The following is a 24,082-nucleotide window of genomic DNA, read 5'->3' as shown; positions in this document are numbered from 1 at the left end:
GAAATGTGGAGGAACAGAGAGATCTTGGGGTTCATATCCACAGATCTCTGAAGGTTGTCACCCAAGTGGATAGAGCTGTGAAGAAGGCTTATAGCGTATCAGCGTTTATTAAAGGGGGAGTTTGAGTCTAAGAGCCATGGGGTTATGCGGACCTTGGTGAGACCACATTTGGAATATTGTGCGCAGTTCTGGTCATCTCACTATAAAAAGTATGTGGAAGCATTGGAGAGAGTGCAGGGGAGATTTACCAGGTTGCTGCCTGGTTTGAAGGGTATGTCTTATGAGGAACGGTTGAGGGAGCTGGGGCTTTTCTTTTAGAGCAGAGGAGGATGAGAGGTGACTTAATAGAGGTTTATGAATGATGAGGGATAGATAGAGTGGATGTGCAGAGACTATTTCCTTGGGTGGATGTAGCTGTTACTAGGGGGCATAACTGTAAGGTTCATGGAGGAAGATATAGGAGAGATGTCCAAGGTAGATTCTTCACTCAGAGTGTGGTTGGGGTGTGGAATACACTGCCTGCTGTGATGGTGGAGTCGGACACTTTAGGAACTTTTAAGCAGTTAGTGGATAGGCACATGAAGCACACCAGAATGATAGCGAGTGGAATAGGTTGATCTTGGGTCTGGACATAGCTCAGCACAACATTGAGGGCTCAAGGGCCTGTACTGTGCTGTAATGTTCTAAGTTTCTATTTAACCTGAGGATCACCATTCTTCAGGCAAGGTTGAGAAGACGGGCCTTCACGAATAACCTCTTGCATATAGCACATATTAGCTGTACGTTGGTGGTGATGCAGTGATGATGAAGTGGTGAATAGGCTGCTGGCTATTTCCCCTGAACGGAGAGTTGTTGAAGCAGCACTGATCTAGACAAGCGGGCAGTATTCCATCACACTTTTGCTGCATGCCTTGTAAATGGTGCGTAGACTTTGAGATCTCAGGGGAAAGTCTCCCTCCACAGAATTTCCAGTCTGACTTACTCTCGTAGCTACAATATTTATATGGCTGGTCCAGTTCAGGTTTTTGTCAGCCTGCCCCAGGATAGAAATGATGTGGATGTGCCGGCGTTGGACTGGGGTAAACACAGTAAAAAGTCTGACAACACCAGGTTTTAGTCCAGCGTTCTCCAAGGCGGCCTTCACGACACACGACAGCGCAGAGTCGCTGAGCAGAGACTGATAGCCAAGTTCCACACACACGAGGACGGTCTCAACAGGGATCTTGGGTTCATGTCGCACTATCTGTAACCCCCGTGACTTGCCTGGGTTTGCAAAACCTCACTCACTGTGCTGTCTGGGGACAATACACATCTCTTTAACCTGTGATCAGTGCTCCTTCCACACACATTGTCGGCCACTTTAAGACTTGAACAGCAGGTTAGGTGTAAAGATTCGCATTCTAATCAGTAATCTCTAAACTGTCTGTGCTTTATATGCTCTGCCTGAGGCCAGAACTCTCCATTCACCTGACGAAGAGGCAGTCCCCTCGAAAGCTTGTGAGTTTACTATCAAATAAATCGGTTGGACTAAAACTTGGTGATGTCAGACTTTTCCCAGGATAGAAAGTCAGGGATGCAGCGATGGTAACTGTCACTGAATGTCAACGTAGCCTTTGCTGCAAGAGGACCGTAGTGAAGAACAGGGAAGTCTTGCTACCATTGGGCAGACTTAAGTGAAAATATGCCTGGTGTACTGCAGGTACTTTTGGCCACTATTTTTATGAAAGGAAAATTTGCATTGGAGGCAGTACAATAAAAAATTATCTGTTAAGGTTCCTAAGTTGATGGGGGAGGGAAGGAAAAATGTTGATAGTTAAAGAGCTATGAATCTTTGGAATAGTCTACTCCAGAAGTTGTGGCTACTTCATTGTTGAGTACATTTATGGTTTGAGATGTACAGAGTTTTGGTCTCTCAGATAATCAGTGCGCATGCAAGATGCAGTTTAGGCAGGAGATCAACCACGATCAGACTGAATGGTGGAGCAGGTGCAAGAAGCTGTATAGTATACTCCTGCTTCTATTTTCCAAGTTCTTATCTTTATAACCACAGTGTAAAGAACATGCATATTGCTCAATCCTTTACGATCGCTGCTGCGATAGTACTACAATTAGAACGTGGCCCTTAATTTCCATGTCAGCTCTTCCCAGGACTACTCAACAGTGAAACAGGTTTTCTTGCACATTTCTTTTACCCCACAGCTCCATACTCTACGTAATAACATATAAAATCTATTACGGAGAATGGACAACATGTTGAAGTAGCATAGCTTCCCTTAAGCTAAATAATCTACCTGGTTTCTCTCTGATCCTATTCTCTTAGCTGATGGTTCCTCTCTTTTCATTGCTGTGGTATTCTTGAATGATGACTCCTCATGATTGCCAGACAGATTAAGCTTCACTGCTGCTGACTTATAATTTTGGAGGTGAGGGAAGATATAAAAGACAAATCCACACAATCAGAAAATTTATTTTAAACAATTAAGCACAAGAGTTTTAACTCACCTTGAATACTATAAACTGAATGAAAACAATAGGACAGAATATCAGTGTCACTTGTTCAATCTCCTGCTGTAATTTCAGCAGAAACTACAGAAGTATCAGCAGCCATATACACTTTTTTCACCAAGATTACACCATACAATCAAACAGCCATCCACTCCACCCCCATCCAATCAAATTATTTTAAATTAATATAATCATTTCATTGCACTTAACAGGAACCATAGGGTGAATTTAAAACACAGTTTGTTTTCCCCAGTTGTGCTGGAGACAGGGAAGGAGGATTGGTTAAAATCATTTCACTTCTCAAGAAATAAAGAAATGGTTCACATTCATTCATTTCTCGTGGAATGAAGTTAAATTAGAGACAATAGAAAAGATTTTTCAACAGCTCAAACACTGTAATCTTCCCACATTTTTGCACCAGCTATTGTGATAACAGTTGCAATTCAAATAAAATAATGAAAGCATGCTTGACTGTTAAAGATTTTAAATTTAGTGAGGAAATGTTCATAATTGATATTGAAAACTACCTTTTAGAGACGTAGATCAACTGAGTATGAAATTATGGATTGAAATTTTCTGTTGTCACAATTTCTATCCTCATCACAAAAGGTAACAAAGCTAACCAATTGACTAGCTTTCAAAATAGATGGTTTGACAACTATAGCACCTAATATAGCAGAGTCATAGAGCTGCAAAAGCATTTAAGCAACATAAGCTAAAGCATTTACAGGGTGTGTAAATGGTACAGAATGATAAGACTTTGACAACCCAGAATGAATATATCTAATTAGCCCCATTTCCTGTTTTTTTTAATTTTTCTTTTACAAATGTCAAACCATTTTTTTTTTAAATGATCGATTTGGATTAGATTACTGTTTCTGGTTGGGTATTTGTTATTCAAAAGACTCTGTTATATTTAAACTCTTCTTTTAATTATTGACCACCAGCAATTACAATTCCGTTGGTAAATTTTGGAACAAGAGATAGCTTAACAGTGAGAAAATAACTGAAGTATCTGCTAGTAGAATTCTATAATTTAAAATTCTCATACAACGTGCATACAAAATTGAATGACTTAAAGTAACACGCGCTCAACCATCTGGGCAGTGACTGTCTACAATCTGATGAGTATGAGAATAAATGTCTTATCTCACTGGGGAAATCTTAGCACTTAGGTTATAAAGTGGTTGTTTATTTATTTTACATTTGGTGATCTAGTGGCAATGATTTACAGAAGTCACATGCTGTGCTATACAGCTGCAAGACAGATTTGTTCCTATCATTTGAGGTTCTGAATATCAACAGTGTCACAGTTAAGCATAAGCCAGACATTTCTCAATGGCAAGGAACAAGGTCATCAAAGATCAGATGAATGCTACTCTACTTTTTATAATGACTCAATAAATGTTCTAGCTATTGGTTCATCATAGTCAAATTAAGGTTGTGGGAAATGAACTTCAAGTGTCCTATTGTGCATTTTTGTCAAACAACACAGTAATCTAAAAATAAAATTACAAAAAGAATCCAAACATACAAGTTCTGCACAATTAAAACAAATTTTCATCTGAATCAATTCTATGTTATAAATTGTGATACGTGGCCAATAAGAGTTTTATTTTTATTTATTCTAGTTCAGCAAAAGTTTATGAAGTTAGCAGTGCAGGTGACTTTTACTGCTTTGTAGGTTCAACAGTACAAAGAATAGTGCTATTGAATAGTGTTATAAACATTCAAAAGTGATTATGTCTTAACTAAGTTAGAAATATTGCATACATTTTAGTTGAAAGCTTCATTTCCAGTAAATGACGAGAACTCAAATTTTTCAAACATCATTTCATTACTTTTGAAATATTCAACCCATCTAACCTCAGGTTGTGATTTAGAAAATCTTGTGACCTTATTGTAATTAGATAGTCAAAGTTTTTTTTAAGAAAAAGGTTAGCTTGCAACACGTGGTATCACACATTCTGACATGAACCATTTAGAGTAAACATATGTAAAGTTATCTACACAACAATTAGATGTTTAGAATACTTACTGTTCTTGTTTGTGCCTTGTTCTCATGTTGTTTCTGCATTTGCCTGAATTCCTCTTGCTGGATCTCCAGAAGTGATTTGGTAGTAACCGAAGCTTTGGGAATATTGCCCCACCCTGTCAGTTTTTGCTGCTGGTTTTGTTGTTGCAGGACTTTCATCAATTCCTGCTGCTGCCTTCGTTGCTAGTGACAAAGGAAAATATCTGGCTAAAATATTTACAAGAATAGAAAACATGGGTTCAGCCTCATCTGTTGTTTCCAATTCTCGGTGCCACACTTTAGAAATCGTGACGGGATGAGAGACTGCACCCAAAAAAAAAATCAGTAGAATAATCCCAGGGATGAGGAACTTTAGTTTTATCGATAGCTCAGATAAATTGGAACTGAAAGAGGAGATTAGGAGGAGATTCAATAGAGGTATTCAAAATCAAGCAAGATCCAGACAAAGAGAATTAAAATGTTCCCACTGGTGGAAGGATCAAGAACGAGCAGGCACAGATTTAAGGTAATTGGCAAAATATACCATAAGCAACAAGAAGGAAAACTTGTTAAACAGTGAATGGTTACGATCTGGAATGCACTCCTTACAGTGTGATGGAAGCAGATTCAATTGAGACATTCAACAAAGAATTGGTTATCTGAAGGAGGAGGAATGTGCAGGACTACAAGGAGGTGGACAAGTGACACTAGGGAAATTGCTCCTGTGGACAGTTGGTGCTGACACAACAAGTCAAACGGCTTCCCTCAGTGCTGTGACAATTCTGAGGTTTTGTCAAGTACAAAGGCAAATTTGTGTTCATCTAGAAGTAGACAGGAATGTTACTAAATTAATTATTTTCCCTATCTTTGCATCACACTCCAAAATCAACATGTAAAGTTATCTACAGATTGCCCTATCACATCTTAGTTTTGATTAAGTGATAACTAGTGCAGTAAATTCACATAGTCCAGCAGTGATTGTCTCTATTTCTATCTTTAGCCCCATTCCCACTGAAGGTCTTAAGCATGCATTTTTGTTCAATGCATGGGTAACCCAAGATGTTGAGCAAGTTAAAATTTAGAGTGGAGAAATACAGTTTAGTAAGCAACACAAGGGAGAAATTAAAAGTTGACAAAAGCTTGGATGAAGCTTTTATTTGCAGTGCTGGGAAGGTGGGAACATAAGCAGGGAATGCTATGGTGGTGGAAGCAAATGGTTTTGATGATGAATAGGATGTTGAATTTGAAGCTCAACAATGTGGTGAATAGAATGCCAAAGTTTCACATGGTCTAGTTTGGACTGAAAAAGCAGCTGGCAGGTGAGAGGGAGGCGGGTTGGTGATTGAATGACAATGAAATCAGTGACAATGGAGTAGAGTTTTTGGTGGAGGCTAAAAAGGATGGCTCCTGTCTTCTTAATGTTCAGCTGAAGGAAATTATCTCATTGGGTGTTTAACAGGCAGTATGACAGCACAGGAATCAAAGGATGCAACAGATACAGAATTGCACTTTCTTCCATTACTCAGTCGCTATTTAAAAGAAAACAAACAAACTAGTCAAAGAAATAAAAATATTTTTTGCAACTTTGAGATGGTAAAGAGAAGTGATTGAGTTTCCAGACATAGGTAAACAATGCTGAAAAGCAATTGATGCGTCATAGAACACAGGGAGGGAAGTATTGAATCTCAAAATCTGTTAGTGACGTAAAGATTTAGATCATGCTTCAATATTCATCTTTAAATATTCTGCATTACCTCTTCCCGTAGCTGTCGTTCTCTTTCCTCTTCCAATTTCTGTATTTCAGCTAGCGATAGTGTACCTTGGGTTTGTGATGAAACTGAAGATGACTGCTGCCCCCATGTTGAAGAAGAAGGAAGCTGAGGAAAATTTCGACTAAATTAAGATTAAATTAAAACTGAATAAAAGTTACAGTTAGCAGAGTCAATAATTTTGATTTCAAAGTTAACTTCCTAATTGTATTCAATAAATAAAATCATCTAGTAGCGTTCATCATTTTATCCATTAAAATGCATAATTAGATTAAACAAAATCAAGAGGGCAAGTAAATTGTAGCCTGTGACAATGCCAGAAAGTCTTAAACAGTGGTTTGGAGAGAAAACGGAAAACAAATCTGAAATATCAAATAATCAGTCAGATTAACATCATAGGCTCAATATCCTATGAACTTAATTTCATTATTCTGCAAATTTGATTTCATTATTCAAATTGCACTATGGAGAACACGGAGGTAAAATCCTAAAATCTACACTCTTCACCACCTGAGAAATGTTGAGATAATGGGGGACCAGAGAAAGTCAGGATGATCCCAATACTTTTATCATATCTCAGCTGGTCTCTTCACTCCTTCAAGAAGGGCTGCCATTTAAAGTAGTACTTTAAATAGTCTGGCATTGACAGCCTAATGCTATTATAATAATACCTGGCAGCAGGACACAGAAGATGTGTGAAATTATGATGGGGAAAGCGAAGGGCAGGGGTGGGGGGGGGAGAGAGAGAGAGAAAAAAAAAGAAGAGGAAGAGAACGAGCTGCTTCATTACGTTAGATAATCAGGGTTACGCTGTAACATTGTTATTACACAGTTTTCATATATAATTTACCTGAGGATTAAAAATTATATAATTCTGGCGATGTCAGGTCCAAATAATGTGATTAATTTGATTTGAGGCATGCAAGTCAGGAAAGGATAAAAAGTTCATATGCAGATATAAAAATTAAGATGAGACAGTTACATATCTAATTTATCTACGTTGTCTTATTCGGTCGAAGAGAAAGGTATTGAGTTTAATTCATGATAGAACTATGCTGTGACTGCTTTCTTGAGAGCAAAGATTATGGGCTGTCAAAAAAGGCAAATAGCATAACTACAAAAAATGGTCTGGGAAATATTGTCTTTTATATTGCACAGAGTTGGAAGCACCTTACACATTTACAAACAGATTTTATACATTAACAGAGCAATTTTTGGGAACAGAAATTCAAAAGACCAATTCACACATTGGGCTAAATTTGTAAGGACAAAGACTATGAACAGCCACTTGTGAAGTAAAGTTGGAGAGAATTGATGCTTTACAGCAACAAACAACATTTTGGCAGAACACTGGATATGGAGTAATCACTTGGAAGATACTGGATTGGTCAGATAAGATTAGGTGTCTTTCTTTTTGGTTCTAAAAATTGTAAAAGATAAAAGCAAAGGAATCCAACAAACACTTAAAATACCACCCCCCACGCCCCCAAACCATCCCAGCTTTCCCACATGTGGCATAGAAAATGTACTAAAATTAAAACACATTTAAATTTAACACTATTTAGAATTTCACAAGTAATTTCTTACTACCCTTTAAAATCAATTATCTAACAGAGGGTTAAAGGTCCAAATATTTCCTCACAGAGAGCGCTGTTACATCATTTACCTTATCAAAATGAAGAAATTACATAACTGATAATACTGAGCAAACTACACTCAAAGCAGCAGCAATGTTGCTTTCAAGCGACACCAAGTCAACTGGGCTATCAACAACATTCTGTTAAGTAAGCTAATAGCTGCTTATTTTCAAAATTAATCCAAGTTCATATTTCCTTCATAAAAAGTGCTGTCAACACTTTCCATGCAATATTTTCTGAAGCACTGCATAGAGGGTACCGTTGCATTTTCACTGGGTTGAGAGAAGAAAAGTAAAAATACAGGGATTTTGGTCGAGAATTGCAGTGTTTGGAGTCACTGTTGCCAATTTTGGGTAAAGGGAAGGAGGGAGGCAAGTCAATCAAAGAAGTTTAATTTTTAAATAAAAATGCAGACCGTAAGAAGAAAATCTAGGGTAAGTGGATGTTAGAGACAATGAGGAGCAAGGCCAGAGAAATTTTAGTACAAGGTTTAGATTTTCACAATGGAGGTGTTAGGGGACCAGGAACAATGCAACTCAGCAAAGATGAAAATGTGGATGTGCAGCACTGGTGCTCGATAGGGTGTCACCAATACAGTTTTGGAAGACATAAGGCTTACTGAAGGTAGAGGTGAGGTGGTTGATCAGGAAAACACTGAAATAATGGAGTATGGAAAGACAAAAGCATGAATAAGGGTTGCTGCAGTAGAAAGAGATGGGTTAGCTAGGTTTGAAGAAAATACCTAGATTGCAAACAGTCTGGGACACTTGGATAATGGTGGAAGGGTATTAAGGGAGAATGGACTGGTCAACCACGTCAAAGATCGCACAGAGGTCAAAAGGGGGCTGATTTACCATGGTCAAACTCCAAGGATGCAGTGCATGATTTTGCTTTGAGTTCTTTCGGTACTATTGCTGGAATAGAAAGATTGGGGACAGAGTTGCAATGAAAAAGAACACAGATATGGGAGATGGCACGTTAAAAAATTTTGGAAAGAAATTGGAGATTGAAAACGGGGAGATAGCTGAGAGGGAGGGTCAATGGCAAAGGTTTTGAACAATGATCTTGAAAATAATGGTGACATTACCTGAGGAGGGAGAACTATTTACACTTACAGTTAACAAAGAGGCCCAGATGGGAATGTGGACAGTCAGGAACTTTAGTGGGAATTGTGTTAAATAAACAAGAGGAGGTGGGTCTTCTGGCTTGGAGGTATTACTTTACCCAACAGAGACAGATGTTCAGAGTTAAAGCAATGATGTTTCTTTCCTTTCATGAGATGAGCGTCACTAGAAAGGCTAAACTTTATTTGCACCCCTAATTGCCCTTTAGAAGATGGTGGTGAGCCACCTTCTTGAACTACTGCAGCCATTTGGTGAGGAGGGGGGAAGGGAGGTAGATATCTGGGGACAGATGGCTGAACCAGTTGTGCACCAAATATGCTCAAGACTGCATCCCATAGATGGAGCAAACATCCTGGGTAAAGACCAAATTAATGGTTTTACTGGTGTCAAACGCATCAAAAGGTAAAGATGAGGGAACAGTTATTGACAGCTGCAGTTATGACAATCAGAAGGTGAAAAGCTATTAACCAGGAGTTTGTAAATACAGTTGCAAATAATACGAATTGAGATTTTTTCCAGGACAGTCAGAAAGATGTGCAGTTGGACAAGATGAGTGTCAGCGAAAGACAGCATTAAAAAAAAAAGTTGGATGTAGCTTTGCCAATGGTTAAGGTCTTGACTGTAGAGGGACAACAGCATAATCAAAGAGATACAGCAAAAAGGGAGAAAATGACAGATGCATCACAATGACCTGGGCAGAAGGTTGGTTAATTTTCTATTATTGTACCTCTGAGATAATTAATATTGCAATTACTGTACTTTTTTCCAATCAATGCAACATGCAAATTTTTTTTGTGTGTTTAAGCAGCATCTCTCAAAACTATTTAGCGTTGTTCGTATATTATCAATGACATTGACTTAATCTGGTGGTCACTAATTTCCACCCTGATTCGCAATTTGTATGTTTTTTGATCCCTGTTCCCAAAAAACTCAAGCATACAATGCACCCTTCTAAGTCTTACTTTCATCTGGGCCAGCTGCTGTTGCTGCTGCTGTTGCTGTAAACGTCTTAGTGCCTCCTGCTGCTGTTGTCTTTGTCTCATTGCCTCTTGCTTCTGCAGTTCTTTATGGCGTTCCAAATCTTTTCGTTTTTGTTCCTCTTCTTCTAACCGAAGTCGATTCTCCTCCTCCATTCGTAGCCGATTATCTTCTTCTATTCGTCTCCGGGCTTCTTCCTCCTCCATTAACCACCGTGCTGCCTCTTCATCTTTACGTCGGCGCTCTTCTTCCTTTAAGACCAGCAAAATGTGGAAGCTAAATTTAAATTGTAAGCCTGGCAATATAAGAACATGTGTGCATGGAAAACTAACAATAACAGTAATAATATGGCAAAAAATGAGTTAGTCTTGGCATGCTAATTTTGCAGCATTCAAACCCAATTAAAATTTCAGAGGCCAGTTGGATCCAGGTCACACTCATGTACGTGCGCAGCAGTTGTAACTTGGCTTCCAATGAGAGTAATTATTAAAACAAATTTGAAAACAGAGTTTTTTTACCAAAGTTTTTTTTACCTATATTAGCAAAAGTAACATTCTACACAATTAGGTGTCAGCCTTTGCTCAAAGATAGCACTCTCTTTGAATCAGAAATCAGAGTTTAGTTTTAGTTAAAGCACAATTCAGTACAGCACTGAGGGAGTGCTACACTACATAGGCACTACCTTTCAGATAGAACTTTAAACCTGTCTTCTCAGTTGAGCATCAAAGAATCCATGACAGTATCCAAAAAAGATATATGGGGCATTTTCAGTATCCTGGCCAGTTTTATCCCTCAAACAGCATTATTAAAATAGATGATCTGGTCAAATGTCTCATTGCTGGATGTAGGAATTCTGCTGTGTTCAAACTGGTCACCACGTTTCCCTACACTGCAAGCGTCCACAGTTTAAAAGGACGTCTTTAATCGTAATGTGCTTTAAGACATCCCAAGGGCTTGCATAGAAATGCAAGGTTTTGTTTCTATTAATTTACAGGATCTGGGCATTGCTGGCTAGGCCAGCGTTTAATGCCCACTCTTAACAGTCCTTGGGAACGTGGTCATGAGCTGGCTTTGTGAACAGCTGCAATCCTATGTTGTCAGTACATCCACAGCGCTGGGAAGGGATGGACTTCAAGGATTTTAACCCACCAACAGAGAGAGAATGGTGATATATATCCAAGTCAAAGTAATGAGTGACTTGGAGGGGAACTTCAAGAATAACGTTAATTATTCAAACATTTAAAAAAATGAATACACCATGATTTAATAAATACTTGTTCTATTATTACAGGAATAGTTAGATGATCCAACAAGGTATCTAACTCAATTTCAGAACTCTGCCAGCTGCAAAATTAGCTAGGCTTTGTTGTAATTGTTTACATCAAACTTTTCTAAATACATGTATTTTCAAATCATCAGCAAATATTTCAGTGAACTGAAAAGTGAAATGGTCTCACGTTGGAAGAAAAAGCAACAAAAATTATTCCACTAAGTTCTTATAAAAATATTTAACACGTGATTAGCTTCTTTCAGTTAAGTCAATTCTTTTTGCCAATTTTATTCTCATACCTGTTTTCGAAGGAATTCTTCCCTTTGGCGCCTTTCTTCCTCTTCTCTCCGCCTTTCTTCATGCCGACGGGCTTCTTCCTTTTGTTGTCGCTCCTCCTCTTCTCTTTGCCGGCAGAGTGCTGCTTCATGCTCTCTTTGGCGTTGCAGTGCTTCTTCCTAGAGCAAGCAAACAAAACCAAACATCCATTCAAAAATCACCAAACATAAATTTGAGGGAAGAAGCTTTTCTTAGCAATAACTGTCTAAAGAAAAATCAGAATTCAAAATTAATGTACTAAGCAGCCATGCCCTTCCTGCATCTCACAAAAAGATTCATCCGGAGAATACCTGCAGAGGTGAAACATTAAACAAACGTAAGAACAAGGAATAGGAATGGCAATTCAGGTCCTTGAACCTGCTCCGCCATTCAATTGGATTATGGCTAATCTTATCTCAGCCTGAACGCAACTTGACCATCTTCCATTACTCTCAGCCCATAAACTAAAAATTTGTCTCTCTCCTCCTTAAATTTATTCAATGTCCTGGCATCCACTGCATGATGGGACAGTGAATTCCACAGACTCATGATCCTTTGATAGAAGTCGTTTCTCCTCAGCTCTTTTAAATCTTCTACCCCTTATTGTAAAACTACGACCCCCTTATTCTAGATTGCATCACAAGAGGAAGCATCTCTGCTCTAAGTCTACTTTGCAAATATCTTATCATCTTATATAACTCAATTAGATTTCCCTTCATTTTTCTAAACCCCAGAGAGTATAGACATAAACTGCTTAACCCCTTTCCAGAAGGCAAATCCCTCATCTCTGGAATCAACCTAGCTAACGACCTCTGAACTGTCTCTAATGACACTACATCCTTCCTCAAATATGGGGGCCAAAATTGTACACAGTACTCCAGGTGCAACCTCACCAATGCCTTGCATAGTTGCAGCAACACGTTCTTACTTTTATACTTTATTCCTTTAGCTATAATTGCCAAACTTCCATTCCTTAATGCCTGCTGTAGCTGCATGCCAGTTTTATGCAACTCATGCACGAGGACACTCAGATCTCTGTGTAGCAAAGCATCCCAAAGTCCCTCTCCATTTAGATAAGTTTCCTTTCCATTTTTCTATAATCTCATGCTTATCCACATTAAACTCCATCTACCACATTTTGGTCCACTCACCTAACCTATCTATATCCATTTGTAAATTTCTTACTTCCTCATTGCAACTTATTATCCCACCCATTTTCATGTCATCTGTAAATCTGGCAATAGTAACTTCTATCCTTGTATCCATGAGTCTCAAGCCCTGTAGCAACCCCACTAGCTACAGCTTGCCAACCAGAAAAAGATCCATTTATCCTGACTCTGCCTTCTGTCAGTTAGAAGTCTCACAACACCAGGTTAAAGTCTAACAGGTTTATTTGGTAGCAAATGCCACTAGCTTTCAGAGCGCTGCTTCTTTGTCAGATAAGCGGGAGTTCTGTTCACAAACAGGGCGTATAAGACAGGGCACATAAGGAACAGCACTCCGAAAGCTAGTGGCGTTTGCTACCAAATAAACCTGTTGGACTTTAACCAGGTGTTGTGAGACTTCTTACTGTATTTACCCCAGTCAAACACTGGCATCTCCACATTATTCTGTCTGTTAGCCAGTCTTCTATCGAAACAAATAAAATTATGCCTAACCCCATGTGATCTTACTTCGTGTATTAACCTTCTGTGCAGCACCTTATCAAATGCCTTCATGAAGTCCAGATATACTACATCTACAGTATCCCCATTATTCATTGGCTTGTACATCGTCAAAGAACTTTAACGTATTAGTCAAACATGATTTACCCTTCTTAAAACCATGATGACTCTGATGATTGTGTTTTGATTTTCCAAATGTACTTCATAACAGATTCTAATTTCCCAACAACAGATGTTAAACTAACTGGTTCATAGTTTCCTACTTGCTGCCTCCCTCTCTTTTTTGAATAAGGGATTAGCAATTTTCCAATCAACTGGAACTTTTCCCACACCCAGGGAATTTTTGAACATTATAACCAATGGATCCATTATCTTCTCTGCTATTTCCTTTAATACCCAAGATGTAGGGACTTGCCTGCCTTCAATACCAATAGTTTGTTGAGTACTATTTGCCCTATTGATGATGGTTGCTGCATTTTCCTTCCTTTCTATTATGTCTGTATTACCTGTCATTATTGGAATGCTACTAGTGTCTCCACTGTGAAAACTGAGGCAAAATATTGATTTAGCTTCTTCGCCATTTCTGCGTTCATCGCTATTAACTCCCTGGTTCATCCTGCAAAGAACTAACATTCACTTTAACTACTCTCTTCCCTTTCGTATACTTAGAAGTTTTTGCTATGCTTTATAATATTTTGTGCTAGTTTTCTTTCATAATTTACCTTTGTTCTTGTAACTCTTTGTTGACCTTTAGAAGTTTCCAAATCTTCCAGCCTGGTCTTTGCAATATAGTACACCTTAGAATTTGTCTTAATGCTGTCTTTGACTACCTTGCTTAGCTGTGGATGTTTTTTCCCCTCTTACACAATCTTCCTTCCTCTCTGATATATAGTTTAGTTGGGAGAAATTAAATATCTCCTGAAGCAACTGCCACTGCTCGTCTACTGTCCTACCTTTTAGCCAAACAAGCTAAGGAGCTATGATTTGTAATTCATAATAGAGACCTGTAGTACTCTTCTCTCACGAGAAACTCCTTCAACCTGACCACATCCTAAGCTAATCAACTGCAGTTTATGAAAATACATGACATACACCCTGAACTACCAACGAGATGTTGGATGGCAAGAACTATTTGGCAGATTTCACATTTTAGTTAAACAGAACATGAAAACCATTAAAGCTGTAATGAAGGAGGAAGGAAAAAAAGGAAAAAATACTGGTAAAGCTGAATATGTTCAAGCAGCCCAGAAGTCCAAGAGAAGCAAGCAAGCGGGTTGACCCATAAACACTATTAACTAATCTATTCTCCTCAACTGCTAACTGACTTGTTGAATGTTCCTGGTGCTTCTTACTTATGTTTGTTTCATACACATGTTGCATAACAGAAAGCAACCAAACAGTAATTTAGGTCAAGCAACTCTCAACATTGTTACTGGCTGGATTGCACAAAAGGTTTATAGAATCTTGCTAGGTATCAAGTAACTGACAAGTTGTTACTACTGATATGCTTGCTCCAAGTTTACTTCAGCTATCGGGGGTGAATTTTACAATTGAATTGCTGTTCAAAAGAACAAGTGTAATTTCAACGACCTTTGTCTCAAACCGCCAAGACAGGAGAGGGGTGGGGGTCATTGAAGATAACAAAATGTGAAAACTGGCCCTAAGAATATGCCTACATTGATTTATTCACTAAGGCTCAAGGAGCATTGGAGTAGCCCACTCACAGGAAACAGTTAAGTCATATCTATATGATAATGAGACTTTGGTTCTCAGATATTGTAAGCCCTTTAAATTTAAAAGGTCCATGGTTTGGTTTCCCAGGGCTCAAAAGGAAAATGGAAGATGGTGGCTCTAGCAGGTAAACGCTTAGCTAGTGCTACTTGTGGTCCAAGAAGATGATTGCTTTCCTCCGACTCAAATATTCTGCTGTAATCTCATCCTCCCCGCAATCTGTAATTCATCCGGACACCATTCCTCTCTTCATTCCCTCTCACCATTCTTCTGCCAACCCACCAACAGTGACCACTCCAATCACAATTGATTGGCAGCCAGGAAGGAAATATATGACATACAGTCTAGGAGTAGGCCACTTGGTCCCTCGAGCCTGCACCATCTTCTAACATGACGGCTGATCCAATTTTAACCTAACCTTCACCTTCCTGCCTGAAAAAACATAGAATCTAGGAGGAGTTGGCCAACCAGATATACTTTCAGCCCTTGCTGATCAAGAATCTATCTACTTCTGTTTTATAGATATTCAAAGGCTCTTCCTCAATTTTTGAGGAGGATAATTACGAAGTCCCAAAACCCTTAGAGAAAAAAGAATTCCTCATCAATCTTAAATAAGCAACCCCTTATTTTTAAAGCAGCAGCCCTGGTTCAAGATTCATCCACAAGGAACATCCTTTCAGCATCCACCCTGTCAAGACTCCTCAGGATCCTGCATGTTTCAATTAAATGGCCTCTTACACTTCTGAACTTCAGTGTTGGAAACCTAGCCTGCCCCTTCTCTCCTCATAAAACAACCCATGCATTCCACATATTAGTCTAATAAGCCTTCTCTGATCTGCATTTACATCTTTTCTTACATAAGAAAGAAATGCAGCATACAGTACTCTAGATGCGGTCCCACCAATGCCCCATTTAAGTGAAGCATAACCTCCCTACTCTTGTATTCAATTTCTCTTGCAATAAATGATAATATTTTACTAGTTTTGCTAATAACATGCTGCTTCTGTATTCCACCCTTATGTAATTCATGCACCAGGACACTTGAATCCCTCTATGTCTGAAAGCTCTGCAATCTCTCATTATTTGGATACCGTTTCTTTTATTTGTTCTGCCAGAACGGACCACCTTATATTTTCCCACATTATATTCTACTTTCCAGATCTTTGTCTATGCATCTAACTTGTCTATATCCTGTTTATGTCCTTGTTCATTAGCAAACTGAGGAATCATAGCATTGACCCCTTCATCTAGAATATTTCAATAAATTGTAGAGTTGAGGCCCCAGCATTGATACCTGTGGCACACCACTCACCACTTCCTACCAAACAGAAAATGATCTATCTATACCTACTCTAGCTTGCCAATTTTCTATCCATGCCAATATGTTACCTCCCACACCATGAGTTTTATTTTTAGCAATAACCTTTAATGAAGCACCTTCAAATGCCTTCTGGAAATATAAGCATAGTACATCTACCAGTTCACCTTTATCCACAATACCTGTTAGTTCTTGAAAGAACTCCAATAAATTGGTTAAACATGATATCCATTTTACAAAACCATGACTCTGATTTCCTTGAACTTATATAAGGTACTGTTATAACATTTTTAATATTAGCTTCTAATATTTTCCCAAGACAGATGTTCAGCTAATTGACCTGCTTTATCTTCCTCCCTTTTTAAGCAAAAGAGTTACATTAGTTATTTTCTCATCTAATGGGAACCTTCCCCTCATGTAGTTAATTTCTGTAACATTAAAACTAATACATCAACTGCCTTTTCTCTCCATATTAATCTTTCAGTCCCTTTTGCTGTTTTTTATATTCTGCCCAATCATCTGACCTACTGCCCATTTTAGCACAATTATATGGTTTTCCTTACTATCTTTAACTTTGTTAGTTAACCACAGATGGTGGGTCCACCCCATGGAATTTCTCTCTCTCATTGGAATGCATCTATTGCATACATTCTGAGATATCCTCTTAAATGTTAGCCATGCAACACTATTGACCTATCCCTTAACCTAGATAGCCAGTACACTTTCACTATTGCTTTCATGCCCTCATAATTGTCTTTCTTTAAGTTTAAAGTACATCTTTTACACCACTCTTTTCCTTAAACAATGTAAAATTCAATCACATTATGATCACTGCTACCTTGGGGCACCTTCACTACGGAGGTCATTAACTAATTAACACTTGGAATACTGTGTGCAATTCTGGTCCCCCTATTATAGAAAGGATATTATTAAACTAGAAAGAGTGCAAAAAAGATTTACTAGGATGCTACTGGGACTCGATGGATTGAGAATAGACTGGGACATTTTTCATTGGACTGTAGGGGGCTGAGGGGTGACCTTATAGAGGTCTATAAAATAACGAGGGGCGTAGACAAGGTAGATAATCAATATCTTTTCCCAAAGATAGGGGAGTCTAAAACTAGAGGGCATAGGTTTAAGGTGAGAGGGGAGATATAAAAGTGTCCAGAAGGGCAATTTTTTCAGAGGATAGTGTGTCTGGAACAAGCTGCCAGAGGTAGTAGTAGAGGCAGATATAATTTTATCTTTTAAAAAGCATTTAGATGGTGACATGAATACGATGGGTATAGAAGGATATGGGCCAAATGCAGGCAACTGGGATTAGGTTAGGGGTTTTAAAAAAAACAGGGTGGCATGGACCAATTGGGCCAAAGGGCCTGTTTCCATGCTACAAACCATTATGACTCCACTTTTTTCTCAATTTGCCATCCTACCTCAAAGTCATATAACCCTTCAATATTCAGGTCCCACTCTAAGCCACAGAGTCATAGAATTTTACAGCATGGAAACAGGCCCTTCAGCACAACTTGTCCAAGCCTCCCAGTTTTTACAATTAAGCTGATCCCAATTGCCCACATTGGCCCATATCTGTCTGTACCAATCTTACCCATGTAACTGTCCAAGTGCTTTTTAAAAGACAGAACTAGACCTGCCTCTGCTGGCAGCTTGTTCCAGACACACATCACCCTTTGAGAGAAAGGAATGTCCCTCTGAATCCTTTTATTTCTAAATTCTGTTCCTAAGCATACCTGTTTCCTCCTCACAAGCTCTTCTTCCTCCTTTCGTTTCTTCTCTTCCTCTTGCCTTCGTAAAAGCTCTTCCTGATGGCGACGGATTTCCTCTTGTCGTTTTCTTTCCTCCTCTTCCCTTTTAGCCCTAATTTCTGCATCTCTTTTTTCTTGTTCAAGCTAAGCACAAAAACATCAATTACAGAAAGTTACCAGCAGTACACGGATTAATAGAATTTTAAAAATATTATTGGGAAGATTGCATATGTAACCTACGAACCAGGTATAGAGTACCAAAAACCCAGTTCTATAGTCTTACAAACAGTTTCAGTGCCAATAAACAAAGTAACTTCTAGTGCATTACTGACGTGTTCCATGATAGGGCATGAAAACCGAAGATGTCAGAGCAGAATTAGACCATTTGGCCCATCAAGTCTGCTCCATCATTCATTATGCATATTAAACAAACTATATTTTTCACCAGACTAAATTAGATCATTACAGTAGCGTCAGAAAATTACTGAAAGCAGATAAGAAAAAAAACATGCATTTATACAAGTGCCTTTCACATTCTGAATAGCCCAACAAATTTCACATCGAATTAATTTTCTTAAACATTGTCATCGTTTTTATGATATCAGTGAACATGGCAATCCATTTTCGCACAGATCCCCCAAATAGCAACAAATGATCAGATAATGGTTGGAATTTCCTTGCTCTAACTAACTTAGGTTAAAATTACAGCAAAATCTATGCCAATTTCCACTCACCAACAGGAACTTGCACCCAAATTTCCTGGAGTTCATTTCCAATTTGAAATGTAAAAACTGCCTTAAACCAAGTGCACTACTGTCATCTGGCATGATGTCTCACCTGTCTCATGCCATTGCAGATCCTCTTCCATTTTTATGCAAGATGACAGTGTGGTATTAAAGGCTCATTTTGAGCATAAACATGAGGGGCTGAATGGCCTGTTTCTATGCTGTATTTTATTAAGCCTGACTTATGTTTAGCTGAAGTTTAACTTAAGTTTGAAAGTGGAATATTTCAGTTCTAAACAAGGATCTTAAACTTAAATAAAGCCACTTATATAAGAATGAGTTGGCCAAGGCTGATTGGTTAAAAAGACCAGAAGTAATGGCAACAAATAAATGGCAAGCAATATTGAAAGAAACAATTCAAAATGTTCAACAAAATACATCCCGATTAAAAAGCAAAGCCTCAGCAAAAAAGATCCATCTTGCTTACTGAGGCAGGTAATAATATGGATTAAAAGTGGGTTAACATGTTGGAACGAGTAGCAGCAAATCAGAGGATTGGAAGTGTTTAGAAACCAGCAAAAGGCCACAGAAAGGTTGACAACAGGAGAAAATAGAATATTAGAGTGAACCAGCTAGGAATATAAAAATAGATTCCAAGACCTTTTACAGGTACGTGAGAAAGAGAGTTGCTAAAGTAAATGCTGGTTCCTGAGAAGTACAGACTCGATAGATCATCGTGGGGAATTAGGAAATGGCAAAAAAACACTGAACAAATATTTTACGTTTGCCTTCACAGTACAGGACATGTTACTTACCAGAAATAGAGAATAACACCAAGTTAAAAAAGAGTGAGGAAACTAAGATAATAAATATCAACATAAAAAATGTTGCGGAGAAACGTAAAGGACTAAAATCTGTCAGAAGTCCATTATTTAGTGGCTTGCACCCAGGATTCTAAAAGATGTAGCGGATGCACTGGTTATGACTTTCCAAAATACCTTCAACAGTTCCAGCAGATAGGAAATTAACAACTGGAATTTCACTTTGCTAGAAAAGAGGGATAGAGGAAATAGGGAAAAGACCAGATAATCTATCTGCCAGGAACACAAAGTTAGTATGCAAGTACATCAAGCAAATAGGGAGGTTAAGAGGCATATTGGCCTTTAATTGCAAGGGCACCAGAATACAAGAATAAGGAAGTCTTGCTACAATTGTATAGGGCTTCAATGAAAACCACACCTGGAGTACTGCTTGCTTGCAATTTTGGTATCCATAAAAAAGGTAAGATACAGTTGCAAATGGTGGCAGTACATTGAAGATTGACTAGACTGGTCCCTGGGATGAGAGAGTTGATCTATAAAAGGCTGAGCAAATTATGTTATATTCACTGGTCTTCAAAAATACGAGGGGCGATTTTATTGAAACGTACAGGATTTTCAAGGGGCTAACAGGATGGACATGTTGTTTCTCCTAGAATATGGAAGATGGTGGTTATAGTCTCAGGAGAAAGGATCAATCATGCAAGACTGACATGAAATTTCTTCATTCAGAAATGTGTGAAGCTGTGGAATTGTTTACCCTACTGAATACTCCATTACTGAATATATTTAAGGCTCAGACAGACAGATCTTTGTTCTCGGAGGGAATCGAAGGATATGGGGAACATGCAGGAAAGTGGGGCTAAGGCTGATGATCAATCATGATTGGATTTTACATACAATTGAGAGGCGAGATAAAATTCCATTTGAAAGACAGTGCTGCATGCCTTCATTACTGCAGTGCAACTTGTAGGTGATGCACACTGTTGTGTCAGTGGTGTAGGAAGTAAATATTGAAGGTAATCAAGCGGGTTGTTTTGTCCTGGATGGCACCAGGCTTCTTTAAGGTTTGTTGAAATTACACTCATCCAGGCAGTCTGAGAGTATTCTCACACTCCTGGCTTGAGCCTCATAGGCTTTACTGTGTTAGGAGGCAAGTTACTCACTGCAGAATTCCCAACTTGGATCAGTTCAGTTACTGGTCAAGAGTTATTAAGCAATGGTAATACCACTGAAAATCATAAGGTGATAGTTAGGTTCTCTCTTGTTGGAGATGGTCACTGCCTGGCACTTGTGTAGTGCAAATCTATTTGCCATTTTTCAGTCCAAGCCTGAATGTTGTTCAGGTCTTACTGCTTACAGACACAGACTGCACCTGAAGGGTTGTGAAGGGGGCTGAACAACCCCACTTCTGACCCTATGATGAAGAGGGTGTTCCTCTACAGCACACTACAGATGTCCCTGCAGACAGCAAATTTAGAAATTAGTGCACTACAAGAACTTCTCTTTGATGCTAGGATACCGCTGTTATAATACCACTCTACTGAAAAAATTATGCCAGTATGAGTACATAAAAAATTATGTAACTGTGTATTTAAACAGTATACTAAGCAATAACTGCTGCTGAACAATCTCTCTGGCAATGGAAAATGAATATCACATGAGCAACAATATTTTCCATAGTTTATTCATTTTTTAAAAAAAGTTTATGATATTTCAACTAATGCATTTATCCCAATCTTTACTTCATCCTCTGTAAAGTTTATAAATTAAGTATAATCAATTCATTTTACTTACTGAAACTAGTGACTGGTTGCTTACTCTGCTTAATGATATCACTGGAGATTGGTGATTTGCGATCCCTTGACTTTTTAACCAGGTTCAAATTAACATTGGGAAAGGTCTGTAGTCAGCTTTCTTTTGAGATAGGTAGCGAATATCATTGCTCAAATTGGGCCTCTGTGCCCACATCGATTTAAATATTATCCAGAAATGTTGTATGTAATTCAGTTATATGAAATTTCCACTGAACATCATGGAAGGATAAGTGGACAGCTTTGGTTGAGACCTGCTGCTTATGTTTAAGAATTAAAATACCTTTGTGCCATACTACCATAATACTCTGTAGCATAAAATGCAAATATACAGAAGTCAAACTCTTTTCCCAGTGGTACAAAATTGAAATCAAAGGGGTTGTTCTGGCTGCTCCACCAGCTTTATGCTCAGTCCCAGCGACAACTAAGTGCGGACTTTACAGTTAAAGAAGTTAATTCCAGATTACTAACTTGTTATCAAGTGATATCCAAAAAGATTCTGTGCAAATTTGGCTTTTTATTACCTTGGCAGCTTTTCCTCTCTCCATCTGCTGGATTTGATCAACAGAAGCACCTGGAACTGGAGAATCAACTGGCAAGTCCCACACACTACCACCATCCCAACCTGAGGGAAAATGATGAAAAGAAAAATAATTACATTATAAACGCTAACCATTTCTTTCAACAGCCATGTGTAGATTGGAAAGAAAAGTCAAAATAATTAATCCCACAGAAAACTGCAGATTAAATTAAGCAGAAGTAGGTGCCATAAGCAGTTTCCACAATTAACATTGCAAATATGGAATTTTGGGAACAAATAACACTTGGGCAAAGAGATTCAAAAAGGCTGAAAGATCTCCACTCAAATGTCTTTTTCATTCAGACTGATTTGCATCTTCCACTCAACATAGAGTACAGCCTAGGTTTCACAGATTCTGGGGTAACGTGCATTACCACTGAGTGTCAACAATGCTATAAATATGGCTGTGTCATACTAAGCTTCAGAAACGACACCATTTAACTTCTGGAACTCTAAAGCTATTCCTTTAAACAGGCTGGAGGCTTTTCCACCAGGTAACAAAAAACAAGTGTATCCTCCTGGTTTTTGTCTTTTTCTAAATTTCTGAGATACACAAGTGCTAATGTTGTTACTCATGAGAAGCCTTCGGAAAACCAGATATTATGATGCCCTTTTCAGGACAATTATGTGGGCACTAATTCTAAACTCCTTAGTCAGCCACACAGAGAAAATAAAGTACGTAAAACCAAAAAACCTCAGTGTAAAAGGGGATAAAGGGAATAAGGAACAATTAGGTATAGAAGATGCACCCAAGCTGATATGGTCATATGGTATATTCATCACTCCCGACTCTGCCATTGATTGTTAAAATAGCTCCATGGTTGGGTTAACAAATTTGCACCAACGTTTACCAAGTCCTTCATAAATTGCAACGTTTACAAAATTCACAATCACTGCATACCATATCTATGGACCAAAGCATGATTTCCAAATCTGACTCACTTTCGAAACACACCCATAAAAAATGCTGAAACTGCTGAATTTCTCCAGCATTTTCTGTCAGTCTTATAACATGGGTTTCTTGGTTCAGGAATATAGTACATGTTTATTTCTATACTAGACATCTTTTTGTCTTGGGAGGCAATCGAAACAAAATAGATGTCCCAGAGGTGCATTTGGAGGCCTTCCAAATCATAACCCAAGAAACTCCTTTGAAACAAAAGCTAAAGTACTTTCATTTATATTTCTAAATCCCTTTAGAACCAATTATGTGAAATATTTGGGTTGCTGTTCCAATACAGGAAACACAGCAACCAATTTATGTAGAGGAAAATACCAGAAACTAGATGACAACAAAATCTGTTTCAAGAGATGTTGGCTGAGGGATAATCTGGAGAAAAAAAGTCCTTGCTCTGTTTGGAAAGATGTTATGGGATTTGTTAGGTACACCTGTGGGTGCACACAGGATGTCAGCATGGCATCTCATGTAACAGATAACATCTCATATTGCAAAGTTTCCTTAATAAAGTGTCCGTTAGGATTATGTGCTCAAGTATCACAACTGGGGCTCGAACCTACAAACTTCTGTCTTGGGACAATTCAAGGTTGAAATAAACTTGATTTTATATCACTAGCCTCATAACATTTTAGTTGGGTAACCAAGTATTCACATACACTACTTTCTGCACACACTATTTTCACTGGATGGGGTTCTTCCGTCAGTCATCCACCAATGAAGATGGTTCAAGGAAACCAAAGTATCCTTACCTGAACTCAATGCTATGCAACCATCATTGCTACTAATGGGATCATGGCTCTTATTCCACAATCAAAGTATAAACTCACATTTAATGCAATGTCAAGGATTTGTGCCAGAATGTTTCCATCTGTACATAATTAGGAACAAATGAGGGAATTGAAGGATGAGACAGGTTTGTGACCAACTGAAGTTGTGACCAGCTACTAGTTTAATATGTTAACCTTAGAGGCATTTAATGCACAAGTAGTCTAAAGCCCAGAGTTTGGTTTGGAAAAGAAAACAAGCAACAGCTTTTTTGATCACTCAGGCTTACAGAAAATGGAGAGTGGTAGTGTGCGAGTGGGGGGGTAACAGCGGG

The 24,082-nt window shown here is 38.4% G+C and overlaps 1 protein-coding gene across 1 annotated transcript in view; it reads right to left on the bottom strand.

Moving 5' to 3' along the window:
• The window catches only part of gigyf2 (GRB10 interacting GYF protein 2), a 148,975-nt gene that overhangs the window by 16,697 nt on the left and 108,196 nt on the right, over positions 1–24,082 (bottom strand). The window contains exons 20-26 of the mRNA XM_080185567.1: positions 21,970–22,070; positions 18,074–18,232; positions 11,597–11,752; positions 10,012–10,278; positions 6,274–6,396; positions 4,544–4,723; positions 2,292–2,408 (exon numbers count right to left, since the gene is read on the bottom strand). Coding sequence (XP_080041693.1) covers positions 2,292–2,408; positions 4,544–4,723; positions 6,274–6,396; positions 10,012–10,278; positions 11,597–11,752; positions 18,074–18,232; positions 21,970–22,070 — 1,103 coding nt within the window. The remainder of the gene's footprint in view (positions 1–2,291; positions 2,409–4,543; positions 4,724–6,273; positions 6,397–10,011; positions 10,279–11,596; positions 11,753–18,073; positions 18,233–21,969; positions 22,071–24,082) is intronic.

The sequence above is a fragment of the Carcharhinus amblyrhynchos genome, chromosome 3, assembly GCF_965287045.1.
Source record: "Carcharhinus amblyrhynchos chromosome 3, sCarAmb.v2.hapA, whole genome shotgun sequence".
NCBI lineage: Eukaryota > Metazoa > Chordata > Chondrichthyes > Carcharhiniformes > Carcharhinidae > Carcharhinus > Carcharhinus amblyrhynchos.
This window is presented reverse-complemented; position numbering and strand designations above follow the sequence as displayed.